The sequence below is a fragment of the Sorex fumeus genome, unplaced genomic scaffold, assembly GCF_029834395.1.
Source record: "Sorex fumeus unplaced genomic scaffold, SorFum_2.1 ptg000072l, whole genome shotgun sequence".
NCBI classification, from domain to species: Eukaryota; Metazoa; Chordata; class Mammalia; order Eulipotyphla; family Soricidae; genus Sorex; species Sorex fumeus.
This window is the reverse complement of record NW_026606129.1, coordinates 53,146,550-53,167,557: the sequence shown is the minus strand read 5'-3', so window position 1 is coordinate 53,167,557 and position 21,008 is coordinate 53,146,550. Positions and strand designations below refer to the sequence as shown.

Here is a 21,008-nt window from a genome sequence, read left to right as displayed (position 1 = left end):
GTATCCATTCAAGATACCCTTTGTAGCACAGCTTCATATACAGCTTTTGAGAAACAGTTCATCAGTAGAGCTCTGAAAATACAAGCGTAATGGTGTGGGGAGTTGGTTCAAAGGGCTGGAACACATGCTTTGGGAGCCCTGGGTTCTGTCCCATATGGTCCCCTGAGCACCACCAGGAGTGACACTCCCTCCCACCACCCCACAAAACGTATATGGGTAAAGATTTCCATTCTGGAGAAGCTAGTGTTCACTTGTACATCTCTCTCTCTCTCTCTCTCTCTCTCTCTCTCTCTCTCTCCCTCGCTCACTCTCACTCTCGCTCTCTCCCTCCCTCCCGCCCTCCCTCCCTCCCTCCCCTAGTCTCATACTTTCACATTTATAAGTACATTTCTTTGATTAAACTATTTTACTTTGAAAAATAAAAGTACTTGGATTAGTTAGGACTGGGGAATGTGTCTCTAGTGCCCATGTATGTAGGGTTCTATTCTGGAACCATTCTGACTTCCATCCTGGCTTCCATCCCTGGAATCACATTGCTCTCCTGCTAGCCTTGGAGCCTCCAGAGTATTGCTGGCAATGACCCCCGCAAAAAATGCTAAATGGTTTGTGTGTGTGTGATTAACTATTGGATTTTAAGTTCTATATTAGCTTGCTTGGGCTGCCATTATAAAATACTGCAGAGTGGGTGCCTTGAACAACAGAAAATTTCTGCCCACCCTGGAGGCTGCATGTTCCTAGCCAGAGGCTCTCATCTTACCTCGCAGAAGGTCCTCTTTTCTGCTGTGTTCTCACATGGCAGAGTAGAAAGCAAGGGAGAGCTTTCTCTCCTCTGTTTTGGTTTTGTTTTGTTTGGGGGTCACACACACGGGAGATGTGTTTCAGGGGACCATATGGGGTGCTGGAGAGATTGAACCCTGGTCACCTGCATGCAGGGCAAGCACCCTACCCCTTGTACTATCGTTCCGGCCTCTCTCCTCTTCTTAAAAAACTAACAATCCTATTGGATTAGAGCCCCACCCTTACTTACTCCTCAAATTCTTATCTCCAAATACAGTTGCATTGAGGGTTAGGCCTTCAATGTATAGAATTCAAGGAACGTGAAGTCTATAAAATGTTTAGGTGACCTTTATGGCTATGTGAGAAATAGAACTGACAGTAGGAGTTGAGGAAAAGGACAAAGAATTCTTAGCCGTGTAGAAAAGTAAGAGAAAAGTAAGATAGTAATGATAAAAAAAAAAAATTGGCTTGGGTTTATCCCTTAGATGTCAAGCCTGATTCAAAATTTTAGCAGGAAATATTCTAAAAAGACAAATTACTGGCTAGAGCAATAATACAATGGATAGAGTGCTTATCAGCACATTACAGCCCCCTGAGTATGTCAAGGAGTGATCCCTGAGTGCAGAGCCAGGAGGAAGCCCTGAACGCTGTTGGGTATGGCCCCCAAACCAATAAATATTAAAAATAATAAATTACTTGAACCTGTAGTATCATAGCATGGTTCATTGACTTTTTATATGTCAAATGTGTACATTAAATGTGTACATAGTTTTTAAAACAATTGCTATTATTTTTTATTTTGGTTTTGGAGCCATACCTGACAGTGCTTGGGGAGGTTCTTTCAGCAGTCCTGGGAAACCATGTGGTACCAGGGATCAAACCTGGGCCTCCCACATGCAAAGCATGTGCTCCAGCCCCAACAGTTAGTACTCTAGCCCCAACAGTTACTATTTTTTACTGGAATATTAATTTACTGGACGATGAAACAGGATGCCTGCAGTTACTGTGCAGAAATGCTCACAAATGGGAAGTTTGATAACAGAGCAAATAGCACAGTGGTTTATCTCTACAGCTTTTATGTATATCTGAAGTTATTTCCTAATAAAAAAATATTTAAAAGGCACCCCATGCCCTATGTACTATTTTGCTTTATAACAAAAAGAAGGATCAAGATGTTGGTCAGATTATTTAAAAGATTGATCTCCCATCTCACTGTGTGACTGACGCTGGGAATGTAGTGGAAAGGAAAAATACGAAAGGAGCTTTCTGAGAATAGTACAGAAGACCAGGGAACAGTTGAGAAACTGCATGTTATTGTGTGGTGGTTGTTCATCTGTCACCTGTGTGGTTGGAGGATTGGGGTCATTTTAAGAAATGGGCATTAAGTCGTTGAGACTCTTAATGAAGTATCTAGAGGTGAAATGTTAAGAACACAACCTTGAGCTTACCAGAAAATACTTCAGCCTGGGAAAAATAGCTGAAGCAAGTGAATATTTATGATTGTCAGATGGTGATGTGTCCATTAGAATTCTTTGTAGAGTCTTCCTTTCAAGGGCATTTGAAGTTTTTCATAATAAAATATTAAAGAAAAAACAAATAATACCCCCCCCCACACACACACGTATGATCAAGGAAGCACCTGATGTAGAGATTTTATGACCTGATACATTTGCTTTATTCGGTTTGAAGCAAATTATTTCTCACATTTTACTGACTGTAAGAGTTTCTCACCATTTGTTGTGTTTTCTTGACCCAGAATACCGTCCTCAAGGACTGTCCATGAAGGCCTGAAGAACCAGGAGCTGAATTCCACAGACTCAGGTATTTTTTTTAAAGACATTTAGTTTCTTTTAATGGACTTAAAAAAACACATTAAATGATATACTTAATTTCTCACATATGCTTCTTAGAGGTGTCTATTAATTGTGAGTTTATTTTTTTATGTTCCTTTTAAAAATTCCCTCCCATCACACCCTTTCCATCATTGTTATTTTTAGGGAGCTGTTGGAGGGGAGATTGAGCCACAGCCAGCCGTGGTCAGGGGCTAATTCCCAGATCAGTGTACCCAGGGCGGCTTCCAGTATTGCTCAGGGGACACTGTGGTCCTGGGCAGTGATCTCAGGCCTCTTGCACGTGGCCCGCACGCTCAGCCCTTTGAGTCATCCCTCTGGGCCCCTTCATTGCTGTGATGGTCAGGGGTTGCACATCCGGTTGCAGTGCTGGGAATCAAGCCCAGGGCTTTAAAAATGCAAGGCAGCTGCTTTAACATGGAGGCACATGCTTGGCTCTGCACCTGTGTAAAGAATTTTATTTTTGTTTTGGGGACACCCGTGGCAGCGCTCACAGGCTGCTCCTGGCTGTGCTAGGGGTCTTATGTGGTGCCAGGGGTTGGACCCAGGCCTCCAAATGTAAAACATGAGCACAGCCTGTTGAGCTTTCTCTCTAGCCATCCCTTCTATTAAAAAAAAATCCCACCTGTCTGTGTCTTTCATACTTCTTTCACTTAGTATAACGCCCTCAGGGTTTGCTGTCATAAAAGGCAAACTTTCCTTCTTTCTGTGACTAAACAGAATCCTATTATGTATGTGCACACACACACATCCGCACATTGTATCACATCCTATTTTCTCTATCCACTCATACATGAATGGGTATTTAGTTTGTTTACTTGTCTTGGCAATTATAAACAATGATCCCGTGAACATGGGGCTGCACAGAGCCTTTCCAGTGAGTATTTTCATTCAGATAGACAGCCAGAGGTGGAATTTCCGGGTCATATGGTAGTTTTAGGGATTTTTGTTTGTTTGTTTGCTTGTTTTTGGTGCTGGGAATCAAACTTAAGGCGTCATACACATGCAGTAGTTCTATTTTAAACTTTTGAGGAACCTCATTGTTTTCTGTTAATGGCCCCACCGGCTAATGTTCATAGCAACAGTGCATCAGGTCTGCATTTTCTCCATATCCTTCTCATCACTTGTACTTCTTGTCTTTTCAATAGTATCATTTAAACAACCAGTATTGTCTCATTGTGGTTTGATTTGGTAACAAAAGGTAAGGTAAAATAGCACATACAGTTTCTTGTGTTTGATGTATCACTGGCCATTCTTATATAAGTTGAAACTGTGAAATGAGACATATCTGCCATAAGACCTCAGTCAAGGGTTTTCTCTGTGTTTTGGAATTTGATTTTGAGCCACATCCAGCTGTATGCAGGGCTTACTCCTGGCTCTACACTCAGGGGTCACTCCGGCAGGGTCATTTAGGATGGGATCAGAGAGGAGGGATCAAATCTGGCTGGGTCATGCTGCAAAGCAAGTGCCCTGCTTGCTGTACTTTCTTTCTGGTCTCCTCAATGAATTTTTTTGCATTTAATAGCTGAATTGCTTGTCATTATGAAGAAAATAAATACTGTCATTGTCACTGTCCTCCCGATGTTCATTGATTTGCTCGAGCAGGCCCAGTAACGTCTCCATCGTGAGACTTGTTGTTACTGTGTTTGGCATATCGAATACGTCACAGGTAGCTTGCCAGGCTTTGCCGTGCAGGCGAGATACTCTCGGTAGCTTGTTGGGCAATGTGAGAGGGGCGGAGGAATCGAACTCGAGTTGGCTATGTTGGCTACGTGGAAGACAAATGCCTTACCCACTGTGCTATCGCTCCAGCCTGAAGAAGAAAATAAAAATCCAACAAAATTTCATTGAAATACAGTGTTCACACTGAAAAATAGTTAGAGAGATCTTGTGGCCGCGTGGGCTGGAGCAGTAGCACAGCAGGTAGGGCATTTGCCTTTCACGCGGCTGACCTGGCTGACCCAGGTTTGATTCCTCCATCCCTCTCGGAGAGCCCAGCAAGATGCCAAGAGTATGTCGCCCACACAGCAAAGCCTGGCAAGCTACCCGTGACGTACTCAATATGCCAAACACAGTAACAGGTGTCACAATGGAGACGTTACTGGGCCCGCTTGAGCAAATTGATGAACAACAGGAGTGACAGTGACAGTTACAGTGTGGCCACTCACTTTACAGTACTAAAAGAATTTAAAAGATATGGTTAGAGTGTGTTTTCAGTACTCTGAAGAATCCCAGAAATAAAAGGACTCCCAACATTGCCTGCTAATAGCACACTATTTTTATGGACAGTATTGGATATTTACCACCACTTCTTAGAAATATTCCAGATTATTGAGTAATTGCCATCAAGAATCATCAGGGGTAGGGACTGGAGCAATAGCACAGCGGGTAGGGCATTTGCCTTGCACACAGCTGACCCGGGTTCAATTCCCAGCATCCCATATGGTCCCCCGAGCACCACTAGGAGTAGTTCCTGAGTGCATGAGCCAGGAGTAACCCCTATGTATTGCTGGGTGTGACCCAAAAAGAAAAAAAAATCATTAGGGGTTCTTTTTTCTTTAGCTTCTGGGTCACACTCATTGACTGAGGAGCTATTCCTAGCTCCCTGATGGGGGTCACTGCCAGTGGTTCATGGTGGACTTGCAGAGCCTGGGATTATACCTCTGCCTCCCAGTTCTGTCAGCTGTCATGGATTATTGGAGTTAAGTTTTCACTTTCTTTGTTTGTTGTTAGAAATAATGAATTTTTTTGAACCAGTTCACATTTAACTCAGAAGTTAAGCTGTACATAATTTAGGATGTCATTTGATCTCAGCAGAGTTATAAGTGCTATAGATATGTTGTAAATATAAGGTACTTCCAGGGGAGGGGGCTGGAGAGATAGGGCAAGGATTACGGCAATTGCTTAGAACAGGGCCAAACCCTCATGCCTCCCACCCCCAACCTCACCACCCCCATTCAATCCCTGGTACTGCATATTGTCCCTTGAGTACCAGCAGGAGTAAACTCTGAGCACCACCGGTGTGGCCCAGCTTCCTTCCCCAAATAAATATATGCATATATTTATGTTTTAATAGATAACTTTATTTTCAGGATATTCAGACAATGTGTTCACGATCATGATCATCCTGTTATTCGTTGATTGCCTCGAGCAGGCACCAGTAACGTCTCCTTCCTAGCCCTGAGATTTTAAAAGAGCCATATTCAATGCTCTTTCAGGGCTAGGAGAATGAGACCTATCATTGTTACTGGTATTTGGCATATTGAGGACGACATGGGAAGTTTGCCAGACTCTGCCGTGCGGGCAGGATACTTTCGGTAGCCTGCTGGGTTCTCCAAAGTAAAAACAAGATAATAAGATGTCGCGTGGCCACATTTGCTTCCGGGAGCTGGGTTTTATAGTCTCTGGGTCTTGTCCATTGATGGGACCACCTGACGCCAGCAGCAGCTGGTGGGTGTAACGCCTACCTACTGGAAAATGAGGGATCTGGGTGGAGAAGGCTCAATCCTGATCCAAGCAGGCTTGGCGATCTCAGCCCCGGGACCCACATGCCTGGGTTCCTCTGCCAGTTCCTTCATGTATGAGGCTTGTCCAGATGTGTGGAGGGTGGTCTCAGCATGGCTGTGGCTGGTTCTGGAGGTCTTTGACAATGTGTTAAACTTCAAAATGTGTTTTCTAACTTGATAAGGTAATGGGTATACTTTAAAAAATTGACTTAATTTAATTTCTTTTTTGGGGGGGCCCATATCCAGAGGTTCTTGAGGGTTACTCCTGGCTCTGCCCTTAAGGAATCACTCCTCATGGGGTGCTGGGGAGTGAGCCCAGGTTGGCCACAAGCAAGACAAGTGCTGTCCCCACTGTACTATCTCTTCAGCCCCCATATACTTGTTATCTAATCACAGTAAAAATAGCTAATAATAGTTTTGGTCACTTTGGATGGGGAATGACTTGCGAATATTTGCTTCTCTTTATTTCCTAGTTATGATTAATGGAAAATACTGCTGTCCAAAGATATACTTCAACCACCGTTGTTTCTCAGGGCCATATCTTAACAAAGGAAGGATTGCTGAACTGCCTCAGTGTGTAGGACCTGGGAACTGTGTTCTGGTCCTCAGAGAGGTAAGGACCTCATTCATACAAGGATCTGCGTGTCATACCTGTGAAACTCGTTTTTTCAGTAGTGACTAACTTTTTTCATGTGTTTGGACAAGGAACTGCGCACCTAATTATTTCTGTTTCCTAGGATCACCTAAGTTACTTTTCAATTTCTACACATAGCAGGCTTACCCCTACTAGCATAAAAAGTCCATCAGAGTCCATATGAGAACTGAGCAAGGGTGGATGTGCAGGGGTGTGAGGCTGTGAGACTGTTTGGTGCCAGCTGGGGACCGGATCAGTGCCTCCTGTCTGCTGGATTCATGGGGCTTCCCAGCCTTTGGCATAGCCAGAAACACATGAAAGGACCGTGAGCCTTTCTGCCCTGCAGGTGGGAGCTGGAGCTCCTGCGCCCAGCTCCTCCAGGTCAGAAAGGCTCAGCACTCTCCAAAATGTTGCAAATAGGTACAGTTTTCTGGGTGCAGTGTGACTGGGAAAAGCCTACAAAGCATTCTTAAAGTGAATTGTAATTACTGGAGCCTATTTCTTCTTGACCAGATTGGTTTACTTTTTCTTTCTTCTTTTTTTGTGTTTTGTTTTGTTTTGTTTTGTTTTGTTTTGGGACCTCACCCCATGGTACTTGGGGCTTACTCCAGACTCTGTGCTCAGGGGTCAGTCCTGGTGTTGCTTCGAGAAGCATGTCGTGCTGGGGCTTGAAACAGAGCCAACCACGTGCACCCCAAGCACTACTATCTCTCTTGACCCTGATTTTGTCCCCTTTTTTTCTTTGGTGAGGGTGGGGGGGTGACCATTATATTCTGTTTTGTTTTGTTTTTCTTTTTGGGTCACGCCCGACAATGCACAGGGCTGACTCCTGGTTCATGTACTCAGGAATTTCTCCTGGCAGTACTGGGGGACCATATGGGATGCTGGGAATCGAACCCGGGTCAACTGCATGCAAGTCAAATGCCCTACCCGCTGTGCTATTGCTCCAGCCCCGATTTTTTTTTACTTTTTGGGTCACACCCAGCAATGCACAGGGGTTACTCCTGGCTCTGCACTCAGTAGTTACTCCTGGCAGTGCTCAGGGGACCACATGCGATGCTGGGAATCGAACCCTAGCCGGCTGCAAGGCCAACGCCCTACCCACCCTACCCACTGTACTATCTCTCCAGCCCCTCCAGCCCTGATATTTTAAATGAACTTATGAGTCTGGTTATTCTCTTAATTTGCAGCTCTAGTTAGCTGACATATCTTTAGTGTTCTTATATAACATTGTTATAAGATAGGAGTTGTGGTAAGACAAGAATTATATCCTATGTGATATTTTAGGAAGTAGCGAGTCTCTGATGGTCTGCTTTTCTCTTTCCCACCCCATGTTTCTCCTCTTAAAATGGAATGCAGGTCCTTACTTTACTTATCAATGCAGCCTATAAACCCAGTCGTGTCCTTCGAGAGTTGCAACTGGACAAAGACTCTGTGTGGCATGGATGCGGGGAAATCCTCAAAGCCAAGTGAGTAGGTCCTCTCTACTTTATTCCTGTATCCTGAACAGGTGACAGGGTCAGCTTTTCCACGGGTAATATTAAAATACCTATGTTCCCTTGGGTGGTTTTTCAACTATTTGTGATGAAAAAGCAGTTTTGTGGTCTCTCTTTTATCCCACTCCCCCACTGCAAGTTCCCCATATGAGATTCCGGGGATCTAACCCAACGCAGCTGCGCGTGCAAGGCAAGTGCCCTGCCCACTGTGCTATTGCTCTGACCCAAGTCTTTTTTAAGTTTCTAGCCTGTCATTAGACAGTGTTTTTTATAAAATATGGTAAAATTATGTATAAGAAATATAAAACTTGAAAGACATAAAAGTGGAAAAAAAAGGGAAAATGGGGTGAAATAGAAAACTTGTTCACTGGGGCCAAAGGAGGAGCTCACGGACTGAGGGCAGGCTGTGCACTTGGAACTGCATAGTCCCCTGAGTACCGCTGGGTGTGGCCCAAAGCAAACAAATGCAAGGACAGGTTTTGTTACTAGATTTAAGGGTCATAAAATCACTTTGGCAAATTAAGTTTACAAACATTCACTCTTGTTTTCTGACTTGATCTTGTCATAGATGGATGACATTCAGCAGATTATACTGATTGATGGGCCACCCACTGCTGAGGGTAAAAAAAAAAAACTAGTGACAGTCACTTTCCCTTTGGTGGTTGTTATTTGAAAATCTTAAACTTAGGAAATAAGCAGGAAGGTTATTTTGTCAACTTAAATAATTCAGCTTTTGGTTTTTATTGCTTTTTTATTTTTATTAGACAAATTTGATTTGTCTAATATGCTCAAATTTATTTTCAGCATCTTAAAACTTTAAATAATATGGATTATTAAATAAAAATATTGTATTAAATGGTTTTAGTTTTCTTATTTATATAGGTTAAAATCATATAGTAATCACAAATCGGCTGTTACTGATTTATTTTCCGATCACTCTTTTTGCTATTTCTTTAGGTTTTGTTGGGATAAGTTATATAATGTAAATTTGTTAAGTGCCTGCGAGGGCAGGTTGGGATTGGGAGGGAAACTGGGAATATTGGTGGAGGACAGGTCACCCTGGTGGTATTGGAACACTAAATGCTTGAAACTGTGTAATGAACAACTTCATAAATCGTAGTGTTTTTAATAAAGATTAATTTTAAAAGAAAAAAATAATTTTCAGGCCATGCTTTTACTTTTCTACTGCATCACCATTTCTCAATAAACTTGGTGTCTGTTCTCTTCCAATGGCAGATACAAAGGAAAGAGTTATCGTGCTACTGTTGAAATAGTGAAAACTGCAGACAGGGTGACTGAGTTCTGCCGGCAAACTTGTATCAAACTGGAGTGCTGCCCTAATCTCTTTGGTCCACGGATGGTTCTGGATAAGTGTTCTGAGAACTGCTCTGTACTTACGAAGACCAAATATAGTGAGTCATTTTTTCAAAGGTGGAAGAGCCTGGAAAAATGTTTCATTTTACAGCCATTAATTTATAATATAGGTAGACGAAGACTTTTCTCTGTTAAAACCAGGCAATATTTTATACTACAGGTCATATGTTGTCTGTTGCATATTTCATTTTTGTTTTGTCTTCATTTTGTTGTTGTCTGTTTTTATAGAGTCCACTTTGATCCTGCCTTGCTCAGGGGCCCCCAGGGCAGTCCTGGCAGTACATGGGGAGCTCTTTGGTGCCAGGGATTGAACTCAGGGCCTGGAACATATTAGCCATGTGCATTATCACAAAAGCCACATCCTAGTTCTTTATTTTTTTTTAAATTTTTAAAATTTTTTATTTTTATTTCTATTTTGCTTTTTGGGTCACACCCGGTGATGCACAGGGGTTACTCCTGGCTCTGCACTCAGGAATTACCCCTGGCGGTGCTCAGGGGACCATATGGGATGCTGGGAATCGAACCTGGGTCGGCGGCATGCAAGGCAAACGCCCTGCCCGCTGTACTATTGCTCCAGCCCCGTAGTTCTTTATTTTATTTATTTTATTTTATTTTATTTTGGGGTCACACCAAGCGATGCTCAGGGGTTACTCCTGGCTTTGCACTCAGGAATTACTCCTGGCAGTGCTCGGGGGACCATATCGGATGCTGGGAATTGAACCCGGCTCAACTGCATGCAAGGCAAACACCCTACCCACTGTGCTATTGCTCCAGACCCTAGTTCTTTATTTTTATTTACTTATTTTTGGTTTTTGGGTCACACCTGGCAATGCTCAGGGATTACTTCTGACTCTGCACTCAGGAATTACCCCTGGCGGTGCTCAGGGGACCATATGGGATGCTGGGAATTGAACCCAGGTCGGCCGCGTGCAAGGCAAACACCCTACCCGCTGTGCTATTGCAGCAGCCAAGTTCTTTAGTTTTTAAACATAGTTTTAAAAATGTAAAAACCAGAGGGCCTCAGAGATAGTACAGGGCTGAGACCTCACCTTGCATGTGGCCAACCTATTTGATCCCCAGTACGCCATATGGTCCCTCAGGTACTCTCAGGGAGCTAGAGATAGCCCCTTAGCTACACTGACTGTGGCCTCAAAGCAAACAAAAACAGCAAAAAAGGAAGGAAAAGCTAGAATGGAGAGCTAGCTCGAAAAACTGAATGCCTGCTTCTTTGCATATGGGAGGCCCCGGTTTGCTCCCTGGCACCACATGGTCCCCCTCGCATCCTAGATGTGGCCCACCCAAAAAAAGTGAAAAACAAGTTTATCTTGGAGACAATACTAAAAAAAGCCTTGGGTCGTATTTCACCCATAGAACTTAGTTTGGCAACTCATATATAACTTGTATATGATATCTTACATATAGTATACCTAATAAGATGTATAAGTCATTTATATGGTCGGCAAATATTTTGTTCCCACTGTGTGCTCCCATTGTTCTAACAACTGCGACAAAAAATTCTGTCATTGTTAAGTTTACATTTTTGTGCGGAAGACAGATAATAAGGGAATAAATGGTGTGAGGTGAATACTATGGAGAGAAATGAGGCAAGATAAGCAAAGTAAGAGAGTGAGAAAGGCTAGGAAGTGGGGTGCAGTTGAAACAGGTGACCGGGGACATCTACCAGCCAGTTGGTTATGCAGGCATCTGGTCGAGATGGTGCTGGGGTATGGGGGTGAGAGGCAGCAAGTATGTGACCTGTGCAGAGCCTGCTTGGTGGCAATGAGGAGCAGCAGAGAAGGCGGGGGCTCAGGAGGCAAAGAGGGAGGGGGGACAATATAGCAGTGCAATAGGTAGGGCGTTTCCTTGCACACGTCTGACCTGGGTTCGATTTCCAGCATCCCGTAGCACCGCCAGGAATAATTCCTGAGTGTAAACCCAGGAGTAACCCCTGAGCATCACAGGATGTGCCCCCAAAAAGCCCAGAGTAGGGGAGGGGGCAGTTGGAGGCTTCTGAACTGTCAGAGCAACACCTGTTCCCTTCTCATGGCTTACTTTCTCCCTTGTGAAGTTGCCCCTGCCACCCTGCAAAATAAAAAAAAGAAAAGAAAATGTCACACTGGATAACATTTTCAAATTTGGAATGCTGTCAAAATATTATTAGTAAAAGACAAAATTTTGATCCTACCTTTTAAAAATTTTTATATGCCGTGATGTCACTTGGAAGAATTAATACAGAGTAGGATTATGCCTTACTTTAAATTGGAATTTCTAATTTTGCTCCTCTTAAGCTTTGCCATACATGTAGTTCATCTTGTTAAAAATGGGGTTCTGAATCATCAAATATGTGGGTCTCTGGAACTTAGCTCTTTGGGGGCAGAGGTCAGTGGAGGAGGTAGGTTGGTGGCCGAACCTGGTGGTGCTCAGGGATTTTTCGTGGATCTTTATTTAGGTATCGGTCCTGGTAGTGCTCAGGGCACTGTATGCGCTTTTAAGGGAGTAAACCTTGGTTGGTTGCATGCAAGGCAAGCACCGTAAACCCTGCGTTGTCTGTCTGGTCCCATTTGGGACCCGACTTTCTGCATTTCCAAAAGGCTCCCAGGTGTTGTTTATGCTTCTGACCCAGGGTCTACAACTAAGATGATGACCTTTCTGGTCAGTATTGCAAGAAAGCAGCTGAACTTCTCATTCCTATTTACTCGGCTTATAAACTCCTTAACAGTAGTGAATGAATGAATGAATTTTTAAGAAAATGGAACATTAAGGATTCCCTTATTATTGTCAGCTTCAGCAGTCAGTTTAGCAAATTGTAACTATTCGTAGCTAAGTGAAATACTCTATTCATACAATATCATACCACACGGAATCTTGGGAGATGTGCGGATTTTATTATGCTTTTTAAAAAATTCATTCACAGTGATTTTGTTAAAATTAGCCTAGGTTGTAGGAGAGAATGTTTGTTTTTGTTTATTTTTTGTTTTTGGCCCTCACCTGGCCATGCTCAGGAACTGCTTCCTAGCTCCTCGCTCAGGGGTTGCATCCAGCATTGTTTAGGAGACCATGTGGTGCTAGGGACTGAATGGGGCCTCCTCATGCACTCCAGCCTGGTGCGCATAGGAGAGAAGCTATAGTTTTCTTGATTTGTATTTAGCTACTTTATTATTATTATTTTTTTATGTAGGAGTACTGCTATTTATTCAGCCACTGATTAGCTGATTGAATTGGGCATGAACTCCATCTTACTCTTTTTTCCCATTTTTTATAATTTTATTTATTGAATCACCGTGAGAGCATTCACAAAGCTTTTGGGTTGAAGTCTCGGTCATACAATGAAACACCCGTACCTTCACCAGTGCCCATTCTCCACCCCCAAAAATCCCAGTATACCCCCATCCCACACCCTCCCCCTGCCTGTGGGGCAGATGATTTCCACATTACTCTCTCTCTACTTTGATTACATTCAATATTTTGACACCAGACCCACCATTATTATTTGGGATTTTACCCCAACACTCAGATTTGCTGAAAAGGCAACCGTAGACAATTTGTTTTCTATTGCTGGTTATGAGTAACATATGATGTCGCGTGGCTGCAACAGTGGCCGCACGATTTTGAAATTCCGAAATTTTAACAATTAAATCTGGAGGGATTTCTGCCAAAACCTGCTAGGTTCCGAGATTTGTTCCTGAGTCTCTTGGATCACGGCCATTAAGCAGCTTGATCAGGAGCCAGGAAGGCCGTTCATGGGCGGCGAGTCAGGGTCTCCTTGGGATGGGGAGGAAAGGGCCGGCTCCACCCCCATCCCGTGAGGCCCCACGTGTCTCATCTCTGCGGGCCCAAACCTGACTGTCCAATGGCCTCTGGTAGATGTGGCCACCAAGCTGCCAAGGCGGAGCAGGTGGAGGGACAGCACCCTTTCCCCCTTAGGGTGGCCCGGTGACAGTTACCTACTGTGGGGTCTGGATGCATTTCTGTCAAAAGCCACTGGGTTTCGAGATTTGTTTCTGAGTCTCTGGGATCATGACCATTAAGCAGCTTGATCAGGAGCCAGAGAGGCCATTCATGGGCAGCGACTCGGGGTCTTGTTGGGACAGGAAAGAAAGGGCTGGCTCCACCCCCATCCCATGAGGCCCCACATGTCTCGTCACTGTGGACCCAAACCTGCTTGTCCAGTACCCTCTGGAGGATGGCGGCCACTGGGCTGCCGGGGGAGAATTGGCCAAGGCACGAAACCTATTCCCACCTAGGGTGGCCCAGCGCCTGTAACCTACTGCAGGGACTGAACGCATTTCTGCCAAAAGCCATTGGGTTTCGATATTTGTTTCTAAGTCTCTGGGATCATGGCCGTTAAGCAGTTCCATCAGGAACCAGAGAGGCCATGCCTCCAATTGTATAGCTGAGCTGAAGGTAGTTTGTGGGTGTGTCTCCCACATACCTAATTTTTGGTCATTAACCTTCTTGGTAAACTTTGCCCCAAGTTTTTGGGGTCTTGCCAAAGGCACCGCAGCAATTTTGGGGTATCTGGAATTCTGAAGGCGCCATCAGGCTGCTGATGCACTCGCCTCACAGGTGCAGATTGACCTGCTGGCGGCACCAGACCCCCATGTATTTATCTACTGTAGAAGAATGTAAATACTTCTCAAGAATTTAGTTTTTGTAAAATGTTAAATTCTGTTTTAATATATAACAAAGCCAGAGTTTCAGTTACAAATTATTATGTATAGTCCAAACTGTATATGAAAATGCAAAGGAATTTAAATTGCCAAAACAGTTCTGAAAAAAAGTGCGGTTTGATCTTGATGCTGTTAAAAGAACAAAACAAAATAAAAAGCCCCTCCACGACAACTTAAAAAACAGAATCTAGCTTGAGAATGTGTGCCCTCTGGCTTCATTTTACTGTGGAGCTATAATAGTCAAGAGTAGAGTATTGTGCTCCTCTCCCAGCACCTCAAGAGGTGGTAACTATTAAAAAACTGAAATGAACCCAAGAAATAGTACAGAGGTAAGGTGCTTGCCTTGCATGCAGCCAGCCCGGGTTTGATTCCCCAGGACTGCATATGCTCACTGAGCATCACTGGAATGAGCCCTGAGCACAGTCAAGCCCCGGAACACCACCAGGCATGGTTCTCAAACCCAAGGAAATGAAAGCACTGGGGATGTGACTCAAGTGACTTTGCCTGTGTGAGGTCCTGGGGTTAGTCCCACTCTGTGTGGCTCCACTAGGCGTTACCAGGCCTAGCCAGGGTGGGTCGCTTCACCACCAGCTCAAGCACCACTGAACCCCAGGCATCTCCAGAAATCCCCTTAACCCACTACCACCACCACCCCAAAAAATGAAGCAAAAAATTGACACTTTGATGAAGAAGATAATAAAAGTAGCCAAAAAGTACATGAAAAAGTGCTAAGTATCCTGTAATTTGAAAATATAAGAAGAAATTACTACATACCCACTAGATAGGCTAAAATGATAAAGACTGACAATTTTGCATATTGGTAATTTAATGATTGGATCTCTCATACGGTACTGGTGGGAATATAAAGTTACGTTTCCCTTTTGGAAAACTCTTTGGCAGTTTCTTAAAACGTTTATCGTACATCTCACTTATGGTCCAGCAATTCCATTCTTAGTTATTTATCAAAAAAACACTTGCCTACTAAAAGCCTGTTATGTTTGTTACACTTTAATAATAACTAAAACTTGGAAATATCCAGGTGCTCATCAACAGAATAAAACTGGTTTATGTAATGGAGTGCTGTTCATCAATATAAAAGAAACAGCTACTCATACACACAATAGCATAGATGAATTTCAAAAACATTATGCTGAGTGAAAGAAGCCAGGTACAAAGGAAGTACCTACTGAATGGTTTCTTAAATGATGCAAAAATAATCTATAGTGATGGAAATCAGAATTGTGATTGTTTCTGGTGAAAGGGAATGAGTAGAAGAGATACTTGGAGTTTTCTAAGTTGATAGAGATGTTTTGCATCTTGAAGGGAAAGAATTATTCAGAGGTATGCATTTGTCAGTACTAATCAAACTATACATTAAGTACCTGTATGTTTATGATTATTCCACTGTATAGAATTTCAACCTTACATGCAGTCTCTCTGTTTTCTGCTGTGCTAATAGAATTTCTTGTGGGTCTGAGGTGCACAAAAACAATGAAGCAACTTGATTTTCCTTTGTCATTCATATTTAGCACACTATTATGGAAAGAAGAAAAATAAAAGAATTGGAAGGCCACCAGGCGGGCATAGTAACTTAGCGTGTGTCCTGAAAAAAGCCAGTAAGAGGAGAAAGAGGCGGAAAAATGTCTTTGTTCATAAGAAGAAGCGCTCTTCTGCATCTGTTGACAATACGCCTGCAGGCTCTCCCCAGGTACGAGACCTGTGTTGTCCCTTTCAAACCTAGAAGCCAGGAGACCACTGCGCTAGAATACGGACAGGAAAAGTACCTGCAGGCCTCTCGCATCAGCTCTCTGACCCCTGGAGAAGATGCTTTTGTGGTGTGGGGACTGATTGGTCTTGAATTTCAGTGTGATCCCATTTTCTTTTTCTTGTAGGGAAGTGGGGGTGAAGAAGACGATGACCCCGATGAGGGGGAGGATGACTCACTCAGTGAGGGTAGTACGTCTGAGCAGCAGGACGAGCTGCAGGAGGAGTCAGAAATGTCAGAGAAAAAGTCCTGTTCCTCTTCTCCCACCCAGAGCGAGATCTCCACTTCTCTGCCTCTAGACAGACAAAGGAGAAAGAGAGCGCTCCGCACCTTTTCATTTTCTGATGACGAGAATAAACCTCCTTCACCAAAGGTACTCCAATGTTCCTATTTCTGGTGAAAGGGAAATTCCCATTAGCATCTGCTTGTAAATGATGTTGGCATTCCACTTATCTCCGTTTCAGTTCAGCTGTCTGGGTTCCTTTTTATTTTTTAAAAAATTTTTTTAAAGACTCATTTTTTATTATATTTTATTTTATTTATTTTAACAAATCACCATGATAGCACAGCGGTAGGGCGGTTGCCTTGCACGCAGCCAACATGGCCAACCCGAGTTTGATTCCTCCGTCCCTCTCAGAGAGCCCAGCAAGCTACCGAGAGTATCTCGCCCGCACGGCAGAGCCTGGCAAGCTACCCCTGATGTATTCGATATGCCAGACACAGTAACAACAAACTCTCCAATGGAGATGTTACTGGGCCCGCTCGAGCAAATCGATGAACAACGGGAAGACAGTGACAGTGACAGTGACCATGAGTTACAGATACAAACTTACAAACTTTCATGATTGCATTCCACTCAAACAATGTCCAAGCACCCATCCCTCCACCAGTGCCCATTCTCCACCACCAGTGTTCCCAGTATCCTTCCCATGGGTTCCTTTTTAAATCATTCCAAATGCAGTGTGGATCCCTTGTCTCAGATTACTTGGAGATCAGTTATAAGGAGGAGAGTCTCTTTCACAGTGGCTACTTGTTTTAAAGGAAAAATATTACAGGGCTGGAGTGCAGGCCCTACCTGGTGACCTCTGAGCATAGAACCAGTAGTAACCCCCAAGCTACTCTGGGTCACTTAGTTAGGTGTAACCCAAAAGGCCACATGTGTCACATGAAAGTCAGCCTTTGGAGGGTTACGAATCTATAGAGAGAGACATTTTTAGAATAAAATACCTCTTACACTAACATTTGGTTTGGTTTGTTGTGGGCCATCCAGGAAATAAGGATCGAAGTTGCTGAGAGGCTGCACTTGGACAGTAACCCGCTGAAGTGGAGCGTGGCGGACGTCGTGCGGTTCATCAGATCCACTGACTGTGCTCCCTTAGCGCGGATATTCCTAGACCAGGTAATCACAGAGGCGTCTGCCTCATTAGTAGTCTCTCTCTTCAGCCAGGGACTTCAGACGTAGTGACAATTTGTGTTAGGAAAAATATTTCTATCACACAGGTCAAATATTATTTTAGTTTTCTTTTTAGGAGTAGAAAGATGATTTAAAAGTCTTCTTTGCTGACTTCTTTCATGGTTGAGACATGTTTAGTGATTCCCATTTCTCCTTAGATTTTCTTTCTTTCCTCCAAATGTTTGGGTGGTTTAAAATCGAGAATACCATGCTTAATTGTCCTCTTTTCCAAAATAGTATGTTTTTAATAAATTAATAATAACTGGGGCTTGAGTGAATGCAGGGGTTAAACCTCTTGCCTTGCACATGGCCAACCCCAAGCACTTAAGACCTGAACATCACTGGATATGGCCCAAGGCCCCTGCAAATGTAATAACTAGTGTGTTAGGCTTAGGAGTGGTGATCAATTTTAAGCAAATGTTCTGTTACTTTATATGTGTTTTTTGTTGTTGTTTTGTTTGGGAGCCACACATACATAGCAGTGCTTGGTTTAATCCTAGTTTTGTGCTCAGGGATCACTGTTGATAGTGCTTGGGAAGGACCATATGGTCCCAGGGGTTCAAGTGAGGGTCAGCTGTGTCCAAGACAAATGCCTTAACCCCTGTACAATCTCTCTGGCCCCTATCCTGAACATCTTTGAAGAGTTTTTATCAATCTTTTATTTACAGAGTAGCAAAATGTTGAAACTTATAACTAAGATTTTCTTGAGGGGTCTGGAGTGATAGTACAGTAGGTAGAGCACTTGCTTTGCACACAGCTAACAAGGGTTCAGTCCCCGGCATCCCACATGGTCCCCCAAGCCCCACAAGGAGTGATTTTCGAACACAGAGCCTGAGCAGAAATAGGTGCTACCCAAAAAAACTAAATTATAGGAAGTTAGAGTTAAAAGTATTTCTTTGGGGCACATTTTGTCATTAGTTACAAGACTGATTTATTGCAGAAATTGTAGAATGAATTCTTATCCTTGTTAAAACTTTATCATTAATTCTTGAGGTTTATTACTATGGAGGCCTATGCAAGGCTTTAGGGCTAGAGCAATAGCATAGCGGGTAGGGTGTTTGCCTTGCACGCAGCTGACCTGGGTTTGATTCCCAGCATCCCATATGGTCCCCCGAGCACCGCCAGGAGTAATTCCTGAGTGCATGAGCCAGGAATAACCCCTGTGCATCGCCAGGTGTGACCTAAAAAGCAAATAAATAAATAAATAAAGTGTGTTACTAGTTTGAAGGAGAAAAGAAATGTAGGAAAAACACAGGGAGTGTGATTTTGACAAAGCCAGCATGAACAAGGGCTGTTTGTGAACTACCCGCCGGTCACATGCACATCATCTGTATTTTATGCCTTCACAGGAAATTGATGGGCAGGCCCTGTTGCTCCTCACCCTCCCCACCGTTCAAGAGTGCATGGACTTAAAACTGGGCCCTGCTATCAAACTCTGCCATCACATAGAGAGGATCAAGTTTGCTTTCTATGAGCAGTTTGCCAACTGAGAAGGACAACCAAAGCGAGCTGTATCTTTGAAGCACAAATACAGCAAATCCTTCGCCCATTCTACCAAGGGAGCTGAACCAGCCCTGGGGCTGGGGGCCCTGTGGGGGTCAGCTTGCTTGCTCTGCACTTTCAGGGGAGGAGGATCCACAGAGAGGGAGCAGAAACTGCACGGAAGGGGCTCTCCTACAGGGACCATGGGGGCATCTCTTCAGATCGCAGTTTTTAAAAAATTAAGGTTGTGAAGAAAAGACTCATAAGAAGAATACGCATTTCCAGTGATGTGGCCTGAAAATGAAGAATAATCTAGACTGTTGGAAAGCACCCTTTTGGGATTTTTTTGTGTCTGTTTGTTCCTTCCCATTGTAGATTGAACTTTGTTCTCTGCTTTCTCTTTCTTAGAAAGAGAGGACATAGCTTTAAGTCAGCACTGATTTGGGACTGTGCCTAAGGCATGTCAGTGCTTCATTGTCATCGTGTTTTTAAGCTTTTTTTAAATTAAAACAAGTTCATTTTGGGGATGATCATGTGGCTCTAGGGTTTTGAATGTACAGTCACACTTTGAATAATTTTAAAACCTATTCTTAGGAGTTCCTTTGTTTACTACCTCTGTTGATAAGTGAGCTTATAGCCATGTCTGAGGATTTTTGTTTTGATGCCACTTTGAAGCTCCATGAACACTAAAGTAAAAAGGAGTTGGGAGTCGGAGGAACATGGCTTTCTTGCAAACACTGTATATCATTTACACCATTTCCTTTAACTGACCAGATCCCTGGTTTTCCATCTTGACCCAGCTTGAGCCCAAGCTATCCTCTTCATAGTAGTATATATTGTTGATTTTCAGCTTAATTGCTCTCTCTCCAGTGGTGCCCAGAGGGCATCCTTGCTGTTTATTTGTGTTTACTTTTCTCTACACTTGTTTGTCTTACTCTTTCTTTCCTAGAATCCTCACTTAGAAAAATATCAGTCAGTGTTCTTGGACATACAGGAAGGCCCATTTTCCCTCCTTTCTTTGCATGATCAGAAGGGGCAACAGCGGGAATATTTGGGAGGATGGTACCGAGCATGGGATTTCTGTACCGGTGTACCCTCTGTGGCTGGCGGAGACTGAGAAGTAGTTAAGGTTTTGGCAATAGCTTTGTGCAGTCAAAGGTTTTACTTGTTTTCTTTTTTGTTGTTTGTATTTTTAAACCTTTCAGTTGAACAGAATCAGAGTCAGGGACTTGGTTTTATCTTAGGTGTTTCTTTTCACCCAGTTCAAGTTGACATGAAACCACAGTGGTTGAATTTTCATTTATGATTTTCGTGCTATTATGGCATTAGAAAATTAGCAATATTCCATGTACCAGCCATGAAGAACGAAAAAAAAGTTATATAGGTTACCTCCTTCACATGATTTACTTTGCTGTTTTCTTTTCTTTTTTTGTTTTGTGTGATTGTTTTTGTTTATATTTTTGTGCTGGGGATCAAACCCAGATCTCATGAATGCAGAGCATGCACTTTGCCATTGAGCCACATGTCAGCCCAGCTGAGTATTTTTTAAAAATTGTCCTAGTTATTTGCAAATTTGTAACCTAATCATTCCTTTTCAATATTTAAAAAATTTTAAGCTATAGACTGAGTACATTTTAATTAGCTATACAAATGTAAAATAATGTTATTGACATTGATTATGATTATCCTTTTCACACACACACACACACACACACACACACACACACACATTTTTGTGACCACTGACGCGCCTCCTATACTCTGAGTCCTCTTTTCATTGGATAACTTAGGAACCACTTGAAGCCCTGCAAGCCAAGTCATATTAGAGCATCGACTATTTTGATTGCTACCAGAGACACTGGAAGGAAGCATTGCTTAAGTAAAAGTTAATATGTTTGACATTACCGCGCGGGCTTGTGCAGACCGAGGCAGGGTGGGCGGGAGCTTAGGCGAGTCCATGGCCGTTACTCTGAGTGTACGAGGTTGAGTACCTCGATGAAC

General features: G+C 43.2%; 1 protein-coding gene across 2 annotated transcripts in view; it reads left to right on the top strand.

The window, feature by feature from the left end:
• SFMBT1 (Scm like with four mbt domains 1) overlaps positions 1-19,537 on the top strand; it is a 117,631-nt gene extending 98,094 nt beyond the window's left edge. For both annotated transcript variants that reach the window (XM_056129185.1, XM_056129186.1), the window contains exons 14-21: positions 2,534-2,598; positions 6,607-6,746; positions 8,127-8,236; positions 9,500-9,675; positions 15,837-16,015; positions 16,200-16,445; positions 17,343-17,471; positions 18,875-19,537. In XM_056129185.1, the coding sequence (XP_055985160.1) occupies positions 2,534-2,598; positions 6,607-6,746; positions 8,127-8,236; positions 9,500-9,675; positions 15,837-16,015; positions 16,200-16,445; positions 17,343-17,471; positions 18,875-19,015 (1,186 nt within the window). In that variant the 3' untranslated portion in view covers positions 19,016-19,537. The remainder of the gene's footprint in view (positions 1-2,533; positions 2,599-6,606; positions 6,747-8,126; positions 8,237-9,499; positions 9,676-15,836; positions 16,016-16,199; positions 16,446-17,342; positions 17,472-18,874) is intronic.
• Positions 19,538-21,008: the final 1,471 nt, after the last annotated feature.